This window comes from Juglans regia, chromosome 9, assembly GCF_001411555.2.
Source record: "Juglans regia cultivar Chandler chromosome 9, Walnut 2.0, whole genome shotgun sequence".
Classification (NCBI taxonomy): Eukaryota; Viridiplantae; Streptophyta; class Magnoliopsida; order Fagales; family Juglandaceae; genus Juglans; species Juglans regia.
In genome coordinates, this window is record NC_049909.1 from 4,283,230 (window position 1) to 4,303,216 (window position 19,987).

Consider the following 19,987-nt stretch of genomic DNA (forward strand, 5'->3'; position numbering starts at 1 on the left):
ATTAATTAGTTGTAATATATATGCAGTACTTTGGCAAGAACAGCATACACACTTTGGATGAATGCATTTGGATGAATTTGTTTTAAAAAAACCTACTATAAATTTGTCTTAAAAAAAAAACCGGATTAAATCCGGATTAAATCCGGTTATAATCCGGATATCCGAATTTAACCTGGATATCCGGATCCGGTTAACCGGATATCCGGATTTAATCCGGTTATCCGCCCGGATTAAATCCGGAATAATCCGGGAGGATAACCGCCCGGTTTTTAAAATCCAGATATTCGGATCTGGATCCGGATATTCGGATCTGGATCCGGATGCACACCCTTAGTGTGTGGGTGTAAGAGGCCAATGGGGAGAAGAGAGAGAGGCAAGGCCTCGGCTGGATGGGCACGGCAGCGCTCGGGTTGGGTCACGAGGTTGACCCCGGGGATGCCGTGGGTGGCAATGGTCTTGATTGGAGGCCGCTCGGGAAAGGCACGGTGGAGGCCGTGGTGGAGAGAAATAGAGGAGAGGGGGAGAGGCTTGGATCTGAGAGGGGAAGGGGCTGGGTTGTAGTGGCAAGTGTGGGGCGACCTCACGACGGCTTGTGGTGGTGTTGGGAGGCTCACAGCAGTGCTAGGCGTGGCAAAGGAGAATGAGAGTAATCAGAGGGGGCTTTAAAAAGATATCCGTGGAAGGGGTCTTCAGAGAGAGAGAGAGAGTGCTTGAATGGAGGGGTTGGTGGCGCTGCGACGATGTAGCTAGGAAACCGAGAGGGAGAGGATCTTGGGGCTAATTCAGGGAGGAAGAGAGAGAGGGAGTGTGACGCCCCCAATCCTCGCTTAAGATGGAATGGATACTTAGAGCGTCGGGACATGTAACACAAAGTTACATACCCCTTTTTATGACAATTAATATGTAATGCATCCTAGTATGCAACTAACAGTATGCAATAATCGCAGTGAAAATAAAAGGTTAAGGTGAAAATAAAAGGTTAAGGCTAAGGGCAGGTTTGGGGCACAAGACAAAACACAAAATTTTCATCTCATCTCATCTCATCATTACACCTATTTCAAATCCCCATACAAAATATAATAAACAATTCAACTTTTTCAAATTCCAATACACATTTTTCAAATCCCAAAACAATAATAATATTAAAACATATTATTTTAAACTTCAAAATAAAACACAAAATTCTCATCTCATCTCACCTCCCAAATCTGCCCTAAAACATCCCAGTTTCATTAGATAATCATCATGTTCGAAATAATAAAGTAGCATAGACTTATATACAAAATCATATTCTTTTCTTGATGCGATCTAAACATAAAGGACTTGGACTATGAACATCAAAATTAAGTCCAGCTTCCTCTCCAGATCTGACTCCTCCTTAATCATGCGAATCCAGTGCTCCATCAATCTCGCCCTAGTCGATTCCTGACACAACTTCTATCATTTTGAGTGGAATGATATAATTCTCATAAAAGGGTGAGATTTACTCAAAATCTCAGTAAGTTAAACAACTAACTGACCCAAAGATAAATCAATCAAGAAAATTGATAAATATGCAATGCATGAGATGCGAAAAATCAGTATGCATGTCTCCCATCAAGATTTCTCAACATCTTATAAGAATATGAAGACACGGGATTTTACTCAATAAGTAATTTCGTCATCATTTTTGAAAAGACATAACTTCTTCATAAAAATTTCGCCATAAATTTTCTTCATCATAGACTTACATCATTATCTTAATTAATAACATAATGTATGGTAATGTCGCAATTCTCCATATGCACTGTGAGTACTTGTCGGTGACCGTAATATAACTTACGTTGAAACTACGTTATTTATAGACTCATTTTTAATGCATTGGTAAATATAACATAACGTCATAAAAATCATAACTTGTACACCCACCAGTGTTAGGTGTCATAACATGTTGACTTCGCTCCGACGTTCTTTAAAAAGAATCCATTCGAAACATGTTGACAGTTCTTCATCAACCAAAGGGTTACCACTCCATTATTAAACACTCCAGAGTGGACATAGGAGTTCCACCAGGATAATTCCCCATCTTGGCATTTGGGGTCATGAAAAAATGATTTTCAGCATATGTTTTAAAAAAAAATATTTTTCATGACATGTGTATATGTAATAAATTTCATGCAAAAATGACATTTATAAATGTAATATGCAAAAATGGTGAAAATGCCATATGTTATGTAAGTATGCACTTAATGTGTCATATTACATGATAATTATGCTTAAAATGATAATTGAAGAATAAATGAAACATTTATCAATAATTCATAAGAAATTTATCAGTGTGTAAATTAGAGGCCAACTTACAAACTTCTGGGGAAATTCGAAATTAGTGTCATAGCTGCATAAATCGTGCGTATACTAAGTTAGTGTTAATACACTTATGGATAAGTTTAAAATCAAAGGCTTCAAAAAAATTGGGTATTTACAAAAATACCCTAGACTTTCAAAAATTGCCATTTAGCCCCTAAATTCTCACTAATTGCAAACGAATTCCAAATTTAACCAAATTTCATGGACTTCATATTTTTGGCATTCTAAAACCATCTATGCCCTTAGATTTTCAAAATTCAAAGTGAAACTTGTCCAATTAGTCTCAACCAGTGGCATGCATCCTAGTTGATGTCTATGTGTATTTTCAACTATTGATGTAATAGCCCGCTAGAAATTCAAAGGTGGAATTTCTATTAGCTTTAGGAACCTCATGAAAACTCTATAAATTTTCACGAATCGACCAGTCGCATAGGTCTTAGTCTGTCAACATAGTCAGTGTTATCACTCACCATTGTGCCATAAGTGAGATTCTAATTTTTTGAGTAGTTATAAATGTCAGAATGTGTTATGGTTTGTGCCATTAGACTCAGTTGAATCTTTAGGATTTTATGGCGTAATAAGTCTACTTTCATATTTTCGGACGAAACGCTTGTTTGAAACTATGAAACTATCTTTTAGGGGCACTTCGAGGTTGAATTTCAGTAAACGATTTTCACTGTAGGTTAATATGAATATTTAGGAATTTTTAGTAATTTTGATGACTTTTGTTCATGATTCAAAATATGATTATTCTTAGGAGTATGTTATGAGTATATTAGAAGAAAATTTTTTGTTTAATCATGAGTCTTGAGATTTGAAAGAATTGCAACAAAAATCAAGGGAAATAACATATGTAAATTTCAGCCCTATAGAGTTTTAATTGTTGTGTTTAGTTTTAAATTTTTCTGAATTGATATTTGAGTTTGTGACAAAATTTACATGATATACGTAAATTTTGGTGATTTTTGAAGTTAGGAGGCAAAATCCTTAAGTTAGGGGTAAAATGATAATTTTTCCACATGTAGAGGGTAAAATAGTAATTTTACTCTAAGTTGATATTTTTCAATATTTCTAATTGTTAGTGATTAAGTTCTAACTTTTAAAAATCACTACTTTCAATTTCTCGTGATCGCACTTGAGTTTTGTTTAGAAGCGCGAAAATTGAGGTAAGTTAGCTTTTAACTTATTAGCAGTTTAATGTGTATGCGTGATAGGTAAAGGAACTACAGTGTATGCATGTATGTATGTCATCATATGTGCCATGCCAAGTCATATTTATCTGTTACACAGAATTTATTCTGTCACAAATTATTCATCTGTTACATAAGATATTCTGTCACGTATTGATATACATTGCTGTACATTGCCAATATGTCATGTTAAGTTAAGTATGTCATCTGTTACATGTCATGTCATGTAGTATTCACTGTTGAAGTATGTCATCTTAAGTATGTTGTCTGTTACATGTTATACCATGATACAAAATGTTTTTATCTCAAGTAAATCATATCTTTTGAGTTACGTTCAAGTCAGTTATGTCTAGGATACTCATGATGTAATCACTATGATTATCTGAGCATCTCCATTAGTAATTCACGCGAGGTACTTCTGGCAAAATCATTTTGATTGTCAGAATTCAGTTCAAGTTCAGTTATGCAGATACTCCTGGCGTAATCATTCTCATTGTTAAGGTATCTCATTTAAAATACTCATGATGGAATCATTCTGATTGTCTGAGTATCTTTGACGGAATATGTTTGGTGGAATCATTTTGATTGTTCACTATTGCTGACGAAACGTCTGGCATAATTATTTTGATTGTCAGAATTCAAGTCCAAGTTCATGTTAAGTAAAAAAGTTAGTTCAAGTTCATGTAAAGTTAAGTTTTAGAATTCAAGTCCAAGTTCATGTCAAGTAAAGAAGTCATTCCAAGTTCATATTAAGTAAAAAAGTCAGTTCAAGTTCATGTATAGTTAAGTTTCAGTTCAAGTTCAATTCACACTTCAGATTAAGTTATGTTATGTTGTATGTCAAGTTATGTTATGATTACTTATGATTTTGATTATGCATTCATGTTTTTATTTACATGCATGCATCATTAAGCTATGTGTAGGTTTTTTGTTAACTTGTTGAAATTTTTAATCAAATTTCACTGTGGCAGTCCCAACTACCATTCCCTCCGAATGATAGATCTTGTTACAGGATCGGAAGAATAATCAAGAATCTACTAACTGGAAATGGTCGACTAAGCGATGATGCGACGTAGATGGTAGTACAGTAGTTACCTTAGATTACTACTTGTATTTGTGGAGTTCAATCTCCAACACTCTTTTGATCACAATCATTTTGGACTAGTGTTGTGATCTCAGTTGTTTAGTATGTCATTATGTATGAAGTATGTTTTAAGTATTTGAGTTATTTCAGTTTGGTGCATAGTATTGCTAAGGAAAAAAAAATTATCCGCTGCTAATATTGCATAATGCTAGATGCATGTTAGAGACATTGCATCTTATATGTCATGAACGGGGGCAGGTAAACCTTATGTTGCATGTCTCGACGCTTCAAATGTCTGCCCGATCCCAAGCAAAATTTGGGGGCATCAGAATTGATCCTTATGAATGCATGCATATGAGATTTTGTTTAATCATTAATGATCACTAGCATCTTTAGGGACATTATGAAGTCTAATCCTTGAGTAATCAAGTTGATCCCAACATTTAATCAAAGCTAAGAATTCATTAATCACCAATATGCTTAAAACCGATTCATACTTGATAATCAAAACAAGATAGAGCTGCAAGGGTTCTGTAGATGACTCCAGGTCGTGGGGCATCATTTGGATGGCAGAACATCCCTCAAACTACCCTTGAAAACAGGTGGCTGAAGGTGGTTTGTGGTGGCAGAAAATCAGTTTAGTTTTGGATGTTTTTGGGGAGCAAAAATGAGTCAAAATCCTTCATGATGGTCATGACACTTCTTGGTAATTGGGTGGAGAAGACGGTGGTGTGGGGTGGTGGTGCAAACCATGGCAGGAGGCTGGTTCAAATTTAATCCAAATGATTCCTACACAAACTAGACCAAGGTGCACCCGGTTTGGTTCTTTGAGTTGGTTGATGCAATCAATTTCGTCCAAGGCTCAAATTGAGTTTGGGAGGGTCTCATGAGATGCTGAAGGACCATAATACCATTGAGGACAAACAACAAAAGTGTTGGGGCCAAGGGCAAAATAGTCAAAGCATTACAAAGGGCAATGCACAAAATCGATTGAAGCATGGTTTGGGCTTATTATGTCATTTTTTTTAATGACATGTGGGATGGTTTAGCTAGGGTATTAATATAGTCTAATCATGGTTTAAGGGAGTATTAATTCAAGAAAATCTAAATTAAAAATTTTAAGAAAAGATTAAAGCATGATTAAGTTTCAAAGCATGACGTAAAGTGCACTAACCTCAAGTATGATGATTAATGGCCTTAGCCAATTTTCAAAACTTAATTTGGGTACTTTGAGTGTGATTTGGGCTTATGGAAACCAATGGTATGGTATATTGGGTCTTTGATCTTTGAATGGTGAAATGAGTCCAAACCTGACTTTGGGCCATATGGGTTTGAACAGGGCCAAGGGTCCAATTTACACCAACGACCTTATGCCTTCCTATACTTGGGCCCAAACTAGCCTTGATTTTCCTAAGGGCTTGGTTCAAGGTTTTTCTTGAGCTAGGCCCATGAATGCACTTGGGTCTTAAAAAGCCTCACCAAAATTATTAATGGGCTGCCTCTCTAATCCTTAGCTCATTAATACTAAGTACCAACATTAATGCTAATCACACTACCAACCTTAATGAAAGTGATTAACCATAAATAAAAGCCTAATCTAGAGTGCTTAAGGGTTAATTAAGCGGGGTGTTACATCCTTCCTACCTTAAAACAATATTTTGTGCTCGAAATCAGGGTCAAATAAAACATGCAATGGGTAAGGGTTTGAGTGTCGACTCACTAATCGCGCTATAGCTCGGGGCTATGCCATTCATGAATGTGAATGCCATGATGTGATGTCAAACAAGTCACATGCCAAATAAATAAGGGTATTTGCTTCTCATGTCAGCTTCTATTTCCCATGCGGCCTCTTCAACATCATGATTTCGCCACAAAACCTTAACCAAGGGGATTTTACGATTTCGTAGTTCCTTATCCTTCCAATCAGTGATCTGAATTAGAACTTCCTCGTAGGTTAGGTTAGGTTGAAGTGAAATATCCCTCGTGTCAACAACGGTTGGAATTTGCTTTTCGAAACTCTTCTTGAGAGAAGATACATGGAAAATATTGTGGATTCCTTGGAATTCAGTGGGAAGTTCCAGCCTGTAAGCCACTGTTCCTACTTTCTCCAAAATCTCATATGGTCCCACGCATCTTGGACTTAACTTTCCTTTCTTTGCAAACCAAAAGACTCCTTTCATGGGCAATACTTTAAAATAGACCTAATCGCCAACTTCAAACTCAAGGGTCCTTCTTTGACTATCAACATAGCTCTTTTGCCTATCCTGGGTAGCCTTCATCATTTCCCTTATTTGGCGGATCTGATCCTTCATCTCTTGAAGAATCTTCGTACCATAGATCCTTCCTTCTCTTACTTCGTCCTAGTAAAAGGGAGATCTACACTTCCTTCCATATAAGGCTTCGTATGGTGCCATTTGGATGGTGGCTTGGAAGCTATTATTGTAGGCAAATTCTATTTTAATGGCAAGAGCTTTTCCCATTCGTCTTTCTCTTGACACAAGCTCTTAGCATGTCCTCTAGGGTCTGAATCATCCGTTCAGTCTGCCCATCAATCTGAGGGTGATAGACACTACTAAACTTCAACTTTGTGCCTAGAGTGTCTTGAAGGCTTTGCCAAAAATAAGAAGTGAAACGGGTATCCCTATCAGATACAATCGTCCTTGGGACTCCATGTAACCACACTATTTCAGCAACAAATAGCCGAGTCAACATCTCCATGGGGTCGGTATTCTTAACTGCCAAAAGTGGGCACTTTTAGTCAAACGATCGACCACGACCCAAATAGAGTTGTTTCCCTTTGAGGTCCTTGGTAATCCAATTACAAAATTTATGTATATGTCCTCCCATTTCCATTATGGGATTGGAAGTGGCTGTAAATCTTCAGCGAGTCTCTGATGCTCTGCCTTGACTATTCTACAAATCGAGCATCTATTAACATAATCCGCTACATCCTTTTTAATCCTTCCCACCAAAAGCGTTGCTTCAAATCTTGATACATTTTGGTGCTTGATGGGAACCAAGGTGAACCTACTCTTAAAGATCATTTGCAAGTTTCAGATGAGCCAATTATAAGATCAAGACCCAAGAAGATCATGGAAGCAATGTAAGGATTGGTGCAATCCACTTGGGATGAAGCTAGCAAGAGCCCAACACTTAAGACGGATTTGAAAGAATGAGAACTAGTTTCGATCCACTTGATTCAAGCTGTGAAAGACATGACTTAGAGATAGGGCCTATTGTTATTGGAGGCTTCCAATTTGGTTAAATGATTTATTTTATTATTTTAGAATAAGTGGGTTTGAAGATGCTTGGCCCACATGTCTTGTTTGGTTTTCGAAAAGGCCTTGTATTTTGGCCAAGGGCTTATTTGGAAAGTTACGTTTTAGGGACTAGGGTTTCAAGAGGTTACTGTAGCATTATTGTAGCCGCGACATTATTCATCCAAGGACATTTTGGATAAAAGGGGCTTTATTTTGGTTAGGATTTTAATTAGGTTTGATTTAAATACTCTTTGTAGCCTCATTTGGAGTTTTAGACAATATTGAATTTTATTTGTGAGTTGAGTTTACTCCTCTTGTTCTTGATTGAACTTTTGAACTTATCAAAGGTAAATCCCAATGTTTGTAGTGTTTCTCCTTGTAATCTGGGTTCTTGAGACGAGTTCTTCAACGAATCTAGATTTTAATATAATCTAGGTTCTTGAAACGAGTTCTCATCAGTTCTAGATTCTCCATTCATTGACTTGATTTTGGCTTTCTTGGAGAGTTTTCAAATTGATTGTGGGTTCAAGGGATTTCATTCCTACGGGTTCATATCAGTGCTCCCTGGGTGGGCTGTGTATGGAGTCTAATGTGCTTCCCTCAGTATCTTATCCCTAATCTCTTGATCAACTGGGATAACGTTTCGGTCTCTGTAGTATAGTAACCCATAATTTTTTAGGGCGAAACCTTTGGGTCCTTCATTCTTCTCTATCTTTCGTTGAATTTCTACCCATTTGGGATCCTCCATCTGATGCTTCTTCACTTCTTCCCATTCTGTTGGTACAATTTCTTGTACTACAGTTATGGATACTTCAGCAGGAAGATCCTTGATTAACAACCTTCTCATACTATGCAGAAGGGACTCTACTTCCGAGGCAAGACCTATGGAATTATCCCTTCACATCTTTCGACGCATCCGCCACTATATTAGCCTTGCCAAGGTGATACTTAATCTCACACTAGTAGTTGCTAATAGTTTCTAACCACCTTTTCTGTCTCATATTCAGATTCTGCTGACTAAACAAGTACTTGAGGCTCTGGTGATCGGTGTAGATTTCACACTTTGCGCCATATAAATAATGCCTCAATATCTTTAAGGCGAAACCTACGGTGGCTAACTCTAGGTCATGGGTGGGGTAGTTCTGCTCATAGTTCTTCAGTTGTCGTGAAGCGTAGGCGACAACTCGTTCCTCTTGCATGAGCACACATCGAAGTCCTGATTTGGATGCGTCCCTAAATACTACATAGGGTTTATGAGGTTCAGGTATGGCTAGTACCAGCGCAGTTGTGAGCCTTTCCTTGAGTTCCACAAAACTCTGCTCACACTTCTCTGTCCAGACATACTTAGCATTCTTCTTAGTTAAGGCAGTGAGGGTTCCTGACAACTTAGAGAATCCCTCCACGAATAGCCGATAGTAACCAGCTAATCCCAGAAAACTCTGAATTTCATGCACATTCATCAGTTGCTTCTAGCTTACTACAGCTTCGATTTTGCTGGGAGCGACTGATACTCCTTGACTTGAAATCACATGCCCTAAAAATTTTACCTCCTTAAGCCAAAACTCGCACTTACTGAATTTGGCATACAGATGGTTTTCCTTCAGCTTTTCCAATGCTAAACAGAGATGTTGCTTGTGATCTTCCTCGCTGCTTGAATAAATCAATATATCGTCGATGAATACAACAACAAAGCTATCCAGATAGGGTCTGAATACTTTGTTCATCATATGCATGAAGGTGGCTGGGACATTGGTTATAGACCAAAGGAGATTACTAAGAATTTGTAATGTCCGTATCTGGTTCGAAATGCTGTCTTGGGGATATCCTTCTCCCTAATCTTGAGCTGATGATAACCAGACCTTAAGTCTATCTTAGAGAACACCGATGCTCCTTGCAATTGATCTAGTAGGTCATCGATACGTGGTAATGGGTACTTGTTCATCACCGTTACTTTGTTCAATTCCCTATAGTCAATGCACATCCTCAATGATCCATCCTTCTTCTTAACAAATAGAATTGGCGCTCCCCAAGGTGATGAACTAGGTCGAATGAAGCCCTTCTCCAGTTGCTCTCCTATTTTCTCTTTTAGCTCCTTCAGTTCTAGAGGGGCCATACGGTAAGGGGTTTTATGGACAGGGGTCGGTAGGTTCTATTTCTATGGTGAACTCGATTTCTCTATTTGGGGGTAGTCTGGGTAGATCGTTAGTGAAGACCTTAGGATATTCCTTAACTACAGGTATCCCTCGTGTCTCCTTATCATCAGCATAACTCTCCGTTATATGGGCTAAGTAGGCCGTGGCACCATTAGTGATGCACTTCCTTGCCTGCAAAGCTGAAATCAGAGAGGGGGTAGCCTTCACCATCTTTCCTATATGATGAATATGTCTACCCTTGGGCAAATCGAAGATTATCTTCATATTTTGACAATCTATCCTAGTGTAGTGTTTGGATAGCCAATCCATCCCTAGTATAACGTCAAACCCTAGTTGATCGAAGACGATCAGATCAGTGTCCATCAATCTTCCTTTTAGGGTCAGAGGACATTTCTTCAACACACGGGTGTAGGTGATCATGCTTCCGTCGGGAATCGACACTACTACAACTTGAGGCAGTGTCTGAGTTGGTAGGTTACACGTACGCTCAAACGTCACGGATACAAACAATTTCATGGCGCCAAAGTCAAATAAAGCGCAAGCCGTGTATACGATAAAGAGATTTTTCCTAAGGTGTAATCAACTACTAAGTACTAAGCAACTATTTGAAAAGCTAATTTCTAAAGAGGGGTATTAAGGAAAATACAGTGATAACGTCTGTTTCCTCGTCCTCGGGGATTTCCTCGCTAATATCACCAGGGGTGATGGCATAAACACGGGCAAGTGGCCTTTGATTGGGCCGTTTGTTAGGAATGTTCTTTCCTCTTTGAACATTTTGTGGGCATTCCTGGATCATATGCCCCGACTGTCTGCATCAGTAGCACACTCCAAGGCCTACACGGCATTCACCACTGTGGTTCTTTCCACATTTCTTGTAGGTGACAGGTGGAGCTATTATAACGTCTTTTCCCTTGTTAGCTCCTTGAATAATCCTCCTCTTAGCATTATTCCTGCCAGCAGTGAAGGTAGAATCCCTCTTTCTCTTTAGGTTCATATGAGCTGTCACATTTTGCTGTTCCGCCTCCGCTATTGCAGCCACATTAACCAACTCTTGGAAGTTGTGGATGGGAATCCAACCACATAACTGTGAATTCTAGGATCCAACCCTGCTTGAAACTTCTGGGCTTGCATTTTCTTAGTAGCATTCAAGTGTAGGGCAAACCTTCCTAGCTCCATAAACTTCGTAGCGTACTACTCAACAGTGAGATTGTCATGTATCAACGTGGCAAACTTCTGAGCCTTCTAAGTCTTCATTGACTCTGGGAAGAAACGATTGTCAAATTCCACCTTAGACCTATCTCAGGTAAAAATGGTGATATTTCCCAATTCTTTAATCAGAAGTTGCCTCTTGGAGTCCTACCAAATTCTAGCTTCACCCTATAGCAGGTGCCCTACGTACTGTAACTTTTGTTCCTTAGTACAACTGCTGATCTCAAAGGTCCTGTCGAGATTTAATCGCCACTTGTTAGCCTTCATGGCTCCCTCAGTCCCATGAAATTGGGGTATCTATATATTAGGAACTTCTCGTAGGAGCACTCTTAGTTCTCAATCAGCAGGAGTTGTTGGTTCTGCCTCACGATTACTTCCTGTTGCTGCTTCATGGTCTCCATCATTTGACGAATCGCGTCTGCCAAATCACGTCCTCCATTGAAACAACGATCCTGATCTTTGTGGATGTTAGATCCATCAGCATTCCTCTCTTGTCTACCACATGTCAACTCGTCTTAATCCTTCAGACTCATGTGATATATGCATATCAGACTGAGCTCTAACTGCAGAATTCAAGCCTATGCAAGACTAATGATTCAAACCTATATTCTACCATAGGGTTCCTAAGGACATGTGGGTTGACCTAGAGATGAGCTGCTCTGATACCACTGTTGTGATGCCTCGAATCCCCGCTTGAGATAAAACGGAGACTTAGAGCGTCGGGACATGTAACACAAGGTTATATACCTCCATTTATGACATTTAACATGTAATGCATCCTAGTATGCACTACCAGTATGCAATAATCGTAGCGGAAATAAAAGGTTAAGGTGAAAAATATGGCAAAATAACTAAAACTTCTCAACTACATTAGATAATCATCATGTTTGAAATACTAAAGTAACATAGACTTATATACAAAGTCATATCATTCTCTTAATGCTAGCTATCTAAAGCATAAAGGACTTGGGCTATGAACATCAAAATTAAGTCTAGCTTCCTCTCCAGATCCGACTCCTCCTCAATCATGCAAATCCAGTACTACATCAATCTCGTCCTGGTTGATTCCTGACACAACTTTTATTATTTCGAGTGGAAGGATAGTGGTCCCATAAAATGGTGATATTTACTCAAAATCTCAGTAAGTTAAATAACTAACTGACACAAAGATAAATCAATCATGAAAAATAATAAATATGCAATGCATGAGATAAGAAAAATCAGTATGTATGTCTCCCATCAAGATTCCTCAACATCTTTTAACAATATGAAGACACAGGATTTTACTCAGTAAATAATTTTGTCATCATTTTTGAAAAGACATAACTTCTTCATAAAAATTTCATCATAAATTTTCTTCATCATAGACTTACATTATTATCCTAATTAATAGCATAACGTGTGGTAATGTCATAGTTCTTCATATGCACTGTGAGTACCTGCCGGTGACCATAGTATAACTTACGTTGAAACTACGTTATCTATAGACTCGTTCTCAATGCATTGGTAAATATAACATAACATCATAAAAATCATAACGTGTACACCCACCATCGTTAGGTGTCATAATATGCTGACTTCGTTCTGACATTCTTTAAAAATAACCAATTCGAAGTCTGTTGATTGTTCTTCTTCAACCCAGGGGTTACCACTCCATTATTAAACACTCCAGAGTGAACATATGAGTTCCACCAGGATAATTCCTCATCCTGACCTTTGAGGTAGTGACAAAATGATTTTCATGCTATGATTAAAAAAAATATATATTTTTTTCATGACATGTGCATGTGTAGTAAATTTTACGCAAAAAATGACATTTATAAATGTGAAATGCAAAAATGGTGAAAATACCATATGTTATGCAAGTATGCACTCGATGTGTCATATTACATGATAATTTATGCTCAAAATGAAAAATGAAGTATTTATTAATAATTCATAAGAAATTTATCAATGTGTAAGTTAGAGGCCAACTTACAAACTTTAGTGGAAATTCAAAATTAGCGTCATAGCTGTGTAAATCAAGTATATACTAAGTTAGGGTTAATACTCTTATAGATAGGTTCAAAGTCAAAGACTTCAAAAAATTGGGTATTTATAAAAATACCCCTAGACTTTCAAAAATTGCCATTTAGGCCCTAAACTTTTACTAATTTCATGGACTTCATATTTTTAGCATTCTAAAACCATCCATGCCATTAGATTTTCGAAATTCAAAGTGAACTTGTCCAATTAGTCCCAACCCGTGGTGTGCATCCTAGTTGATACCTACATGTATTTTCAACTATTGATCCCTATTAATGCATGCATATGAGATTTTCATCAATCATTAATGATCACTAGCATCTTTAGGGACATTATGAGATCTAGACCTCGAGTAATCAAGTTCATCCCAACGCTTAATCAAAGCCAATAAATCTTTAATCACCAATATGCTTAAAACCGATTCATGCTTAATAATCAAAACAAGATAGATTTAAAACCTATCATGACTTGCTTCTAATCGCAAATTTAACATTCCATAATCATGTTAGGATAATGATAAATCATATTAAATCATGCTTAGGACATGCAATAGCTAAATGTTCAATTAAAAATATTCAATCATTCAAACCTTCCTTTAATTGACCCGGTTTTGCATTAAGCATCATAACCTTATCAAAATTCAACCAAATTTCATACCAACACTCGGAAAAAAAGTTTGACATGCTAGCTAAGATCCAAAGGAAGATAACTTACAAATTTCGTAGCCTTCCAAGCACTCTAGACTGCCTTACACAGGAACACTCAAAAACTGACCAAAACTTTCTCGGTTTACACTCTTTTGATCTCTAAGAGGGGAAATGCTCTCAAGGCTCAAGATGATACTTGGAGCTGTGGTGTGGGTGAAATGATAAGGGAAGGGAAATATTTATAGGTGGTCAATGGGTGAGGGACGTTGGCTTGGGTGCTTGATGATTAGGTAAAGTGGGAGGTGCTCAAATTTGGAAAATTTTCAAATTTGCTTGCATGAGCTTAGGTCACTTGTGCAGAATGAAATAGTGCCCTAAACAACCATCATTTCCTCTTCACTATAGCTGCAAGGGTTTTGTAGATTAATCCAAGTTGTGGGGCATAATTTGGATGGCAGAAGATCCCTCAAACTACATTTGAAAACTAGGGGGTGAAGGTGGTTTTGTGGTGGCAGAAAATCAGTTCGATTTTGGATGTTTTTGGGCAGAAAAAATGAGTTTAAATCCTTCATGATGGTCATGGTACTTCTTGGTAATTGGGTGGAGAAGGAAGTGGCATGGGGTGGTGGTGCAAACCATGGCAAGAGGCTGGTTCAAATTCAATCCAAATAGTTCCTACACAAACTAGACCAAGGTACACCCGGTTTGGTTCTTTGAGTTGGTTGATGCAAAAATTTTCGTCCAAGACTCAAGCTGAGTTTGGGAGGGTCTCATGAGGTGTTTAAGGACCATATTACCCTTGAGGACAAACCAGAAAAATGTTAGACCCAATGGCAAAACAGTCCAAGCATTATAAAGGGTAATGCACAAAACCGATTGAAGCATGATTTCGACTTGTTATGTCATTTTTCTTAATGACATGTGGGATGGTTTAGCTTGAGTATTAACATGGTCTAATCATGGTTTAAGGGAATATTAATTTAAGAAAATTTGAATTAAAAATTTTAAGAAAAGTACATGATTAAACTTCAAAGCATGGCTTAAAGTGCACTAGCCACAAGTATGATGGTTAATGGCCTTAGCCAATTTTCAAAACTTAATTTGGGTACTTTGAGTGTGATTTGGGCTTAAGAAAACTAATGGTATGGTGTATTGGGCCTTTGGTCTTTGAATGGTGAAATGAGTCCAAACATGGCTTTGGGCCATATGGGCTTGAAAAGGGTCAATGGTCCAATCTACACCAAAGGCCTTACGCCTTCCTATACTTGGACCAAAACTAGGCTTGATTTTCCTAAGGGCTTGGTTCAAGGTTTTTCTTGGGCTAGGGCCATGAATACACTTGGGTCCTAAAAAGCCTCACTGATGGGAACCAAGGTGGGCCTAGTCTTAAAGATATGTTGCAAGTTCCAGATGGGCCAAATTCAAGTTCAATGGCTTAAATGATGAAGATTCAGGTTTGATTCATTTGATAAGCTATGGAAAGGGCAACAACATGACTTAAAGGCTTTGGGCATTTGAAGGCTTTCAACTTATTTAAATAATCTAAAGAACTTATTTCATTAGTTTAGAATAATTGGTTTTCTTACAGGAAGGACTTAAGGGGGCCTATGCAAGGGTATGTTGGGAAAGTTATTATTTCATTGAACTAGGGTTTCAAGAGGTTACTGTAGCATTACTGTAGTCGTGACACTGTTCATCCAGGGGCGTTTTGGGTAAAAGGGACTTTATTTTAGCTAGGGTTTTAATTAGGTTTTGGTTTAAATACTCTTTGTAGCCTCATTTTCAGAAGTTTATGAAATTTGATGAATTTGTTCATTGTGAGTTGAGTTTATCTCCTCTTGTTCTTAATTGAACTTATCAAAGGTAAATCATAACCTTTGTGGCGTTCCTCTTTTGTAATCTGGGTTCTTGAGACGGGTTCTTCAACGGGTCTAGATTTTGATATAATCTAGGTTCTTGAAACGAGTTCTCATCGGGTCTAGATTCTCCATCCTTGACTTGATTTTGGCTTTTTTGGGAAGTTTTCAAATTGATTATGGGTTCAAGGGATTTCATTCCTGCGGGTTCATATCACTTACCAAAATTACTAATGGGCTTGCCTCTCTAATCCACAGTTCATTAACACTAACTACCAACATTAATGCTAATCCCATTACCAACCTTAATGAAAGTGATTAAATCATAATTAAAAGCCTAATCTAGAGTACTTAAGGGTTAATCAAGGGTTAATTAAGAGGGGTGTTATAGGGAGATCGGCGTGGGGCCTGGGGGAGGAGGCAACGGTTGCTGGCGACTGGGCTTGTTGGTGGCACAACTGGCTGCGATGGGCGGTGTATGGAGGAGCCGAAGGAAGAGAGGGAATCTGGGGAGGTAGGGGAGGAGAGAGAGGGAAGGGAAAAAGTGAGGGAATTATGGTTTTCCTTGGGGTTCTAGTCCCAGTCCTTCTATGAGTCCCCAGATTGATTTAACGATAGAGATTAAAAACTCAAAATAACTAACTAAATAATAGGAATTAAAATAGAAAAAAATAAGACTAATTTAAAAATCAACTTTAAATTCTAAAAGTAATAATCATTCATCATAAAACAAAATGATGAAGTTTACTAAATATTTTTAAAAGAAATAACATCATCTAAGTAAGTAGAGTTGTTAACATAAAATGAAATAACGAATATTAAATAATACCCTTAAAGAACTAAAATCATTTAAATAAAATGATTTGTTAAAACTATATTATTTTTGGGGCTTCACAATATAAAAATGCTTACTTGAAAATTAGGTTTGGTTCAATAATACCAAAGATACCCCTCTTAAAGTAATTTTGAACATTTAAAATATTTCAAAGACTTTAAAACACTGGGTCCCATTTTAAAATCTTCTGCAATATTTAAAACACGACTTCGAGGTATAAAACGCAAATGCGAGACTTGTAACCAATCGAGAGAAAAAGGATCGTGTCATCACAATCTCCCATTGTTCTAAAAATTATGTCCTCGGAATTTGCTTACAGTCGATACGAAGCCATTCATGCTCATCCTTGCATCATTTTCATGCCTTTGTACATGTCCACTGCTTCAATCCACTCCTTGCATAGCACCTCCATCCTCGTGTCTGATCTAGTCTCCATCAACATGTTCAAGTCATTTCAAGCACTTAACCAATCCATCAAGTAACACTTGTACTTTCCATGCTACAATCCTTACTGAAAAAGCTTGAAGCTATTGTCTTATCCTCCATTTCATTTCTAACTTAACTCATAGTCGTCCATGCACTTCTTGACTATCACAGCCTATCTATCGTTTCTAATCTATTCTTCTCATGACTATGTAACTACTTCTATGGATTCCTAGCATTCCATCATTCATTCCTTCTCTTCTAGCTACCTTCATTCTCTATTACTTCTTACATTTCATGCACTTACCATAACCTTTCCCAGTAGGCACCATTATGACATGCATGCATTAACTATGTCATACTATAAAATATCATAACGTTAAAACATAAACTTTTCATATACTTACTGCAGGACAAGACATGCCTTAGGAAGACTTCAGCCTAGGTTTTTCCTTCACTCTCAGTTCTCTTTTCAAAAGTTCTCTTTCTTAAAAAAAGTATTCTCTCTTTTATTTTTGAAAAGTTTATAGAATCTTTCATAACCCAGGTTTTGCTCTGATACCACCCTGTAACTCCCATCATTGTGGTGAAACTTTAGAAAATAATTTTTAAGAAAAAGGCGACAGGAATTACTGATCATTTTAAAACTTTTTCATTTCCTTCCTAGGATATAAAGGACTATGTTTTAAATTAAAACGTACTTTATAAATTTAAATGAGAGTTTTGTAGTGGAAAACATTGAGTTAAAATTAAAAGACTTTTTACAAAATTACCCTTTCATACATTACAAAAGCTCGCCTAGGTTTCAGTCACTCTTCCCTCGGGCCATGTCTATCTTGACGCTTCTTCCTTACTTTGTCCTTGGGAGTATTACTTCATACAGTCAAAATATACTAGCATAAGTTTTTAGTCATGCATTCACATTCATCTACTTACTTTACATAAGCATTCATTTCATTTAAAACATTACAAGGTAGAATTTTTCTTTAAAATGGTTTTTCCATTCATAAAACATTTCCTACACCCTGTACTTACTTTCATTCATAAAGAAACTAAAGCATACATGCATTTATTCATTCTTTTCACTTTTCCTCTAGTTGGTACACCCTATTACGCTTGTGTGTTAGGGTTAGAGGTCTTTTGGACCTGGATTTTGCCCATGGCGACAGGTTGGGAATTCCTTTCAGTCAGGGGGTAGCATAGCCAGTAGTACTTACCCGGCATTGCAATCTACCCACTCCTTTGGTACCCAATCATTCAGTCATGGCCATTACATATTTTCATACATTAAAACATTCATTTCCTTTCATTCATTTAGTCCTTTTAGTCATTTCCTTTTCATTCCTTTCATCAGTCCATTCATTTCATAAACATTATTTTTTTTTTTGATGAATAAACTAATCTCATTAATCAACTTCAAACGCATACAATCAAACCAGTATTACAAAGGAAAAAACAGGATACAAGTGCTGATCTCATTGACTCTTTTCCTTAGAAACCACTTGAAGAATACAAGATGGGCATATCTCGATATCATACATGTCTTCAATACACTCGTAAGCCGCTTGAGCAAGCCTGTGAGCTGCCATGTTAGCCTCCCGGTATACATGTGAGATGGACCAAACAGCAGCTGAGTTTAGAACCTCTTTGGCATCTGATATGAGACAACCACCTAAGCTCCAGCAAGGACTGTCTTGGTTCATTTGGTCCACTACCTACTTTGAGTCCCCCTCCAAATAGATGTGCCTTATTCCAATCTCCTTACAAAAAACACAAGCCAAAAGTAACCCATATGCTTCAGCATCAAAAACACTGCCCCTCAAGGGTCTGTTAGCACGAAGGGCACCTATCACTAGACCTTGATGATCTCTGATAATTACCCCGATGCCAATCCTTCCCATCCTCGTTTGCACAACTACATCCCAATTCACTTTTAGACTTCCTACTGCAGGTTTAGTCCATCTGTGGACCCTTGTCATATTCTCAGAGTTAGCAACAACATCCTTCTGCATAGCCTCATTATGAAGAGACAATTATGTCCTAGCCTGTGCAATGATTTCCCGAGGGTGTTTAAAGGCTTTTCCATGTAATACATCATTTCTTCTCGCCCATATTAGCCTCATTGTAACAGCTACCTCATTTAACTTGATGGGAACTAAGATGGGTCAAGTCTTAAAGATCATTTGCAACTTCCAGATGGGCCAAGAAGATCAATGAGAAAATGCAAGGATTGATGTAATCCATTTGGGACAAGTTTAGCAAGAGCCCAACATTCAAGATGGGGCTTGAAGGATGAAGATCCAATTTTAATTCATTTGATCAGCTACGGAAGAGGGCAACGACAAGACTTAAAGGCTTTGGACTCTTGAAGGGTTTCAACTTATTTAATTCATTTAAAGAACTTATTTTATTAGTTTATAATAATTGAGTTTATTATGAGAAGGACTTAAGGGAGCCTATGCAAGGGCATGTTGGGAAAGTTATTATTTTATTGAACTAGGGTTAGGGTTACTGTAGCCGAGTACTGTAGCACGGCACTGTAGCCGCGCACTGTTCATCCAGGGGCACTTTTGGAAGATGGGGGTTTATTTTGGTTAGGGTTTCATTAGGTTTTGCTTTAAATACTCTATGTAGCCTCATTCTAATCAGATAATGAAGTTTATGAAATTTGATGAATTTATTCATTGTGAGTTGAGTTTTACTCCTCTTGTAAGAAATTGAACTTTTGAACTTATCAAAGGTAAATCACAACCTTTGTGGCGTTCCTCCTTTGTAATCTGGGTTCTTGAGACGGGTTCTTCAACGGGTCTAGATTTTAATATAATCTAGGTTCTTGAAACGAGTTCTCTTCAGGTCTAGGTTCTCCATCCTTGACTTGATTTTGGCTTTCTTGGGGTGTTTTCAAATTGATTGTGGGTTTAAGGGATTTCATTCCCGCGGGTTCATATCATTTGGTATT

General features: G+C 37.6%; 1 protein-coding gene across 1 annotated transcript; it reads right to left on the bottom strand.

Moving 5' to 3' along the window:
* Positions 1-6,407: 6,407 nt before the first annotated feature.
* Positions 6,408-6,800, bottom strand: LOC108984963. The gene has a single exon (XM_018957074.1). The coding sequence runs from the start codon at positions 6,798-6,800 to the stop codon at positions 6,408-6,410; it is 393 nt and encodes a 130-aa protein (XP_018812619.1).
* Between the last annotated feature and the right edge of the window lie 13,187 nt (positions 6,801-19,987).

Excerpts from the sequence above, each read along its gene's own strand:
- LOC108984963 (XM_018957074.1), bottom strand. The coding sequence starts at position 6,800 with ATGAAAGGAGTCTTTTGGTTTGCAAAGAAAGGAAAGTTAAGTCCAAGA.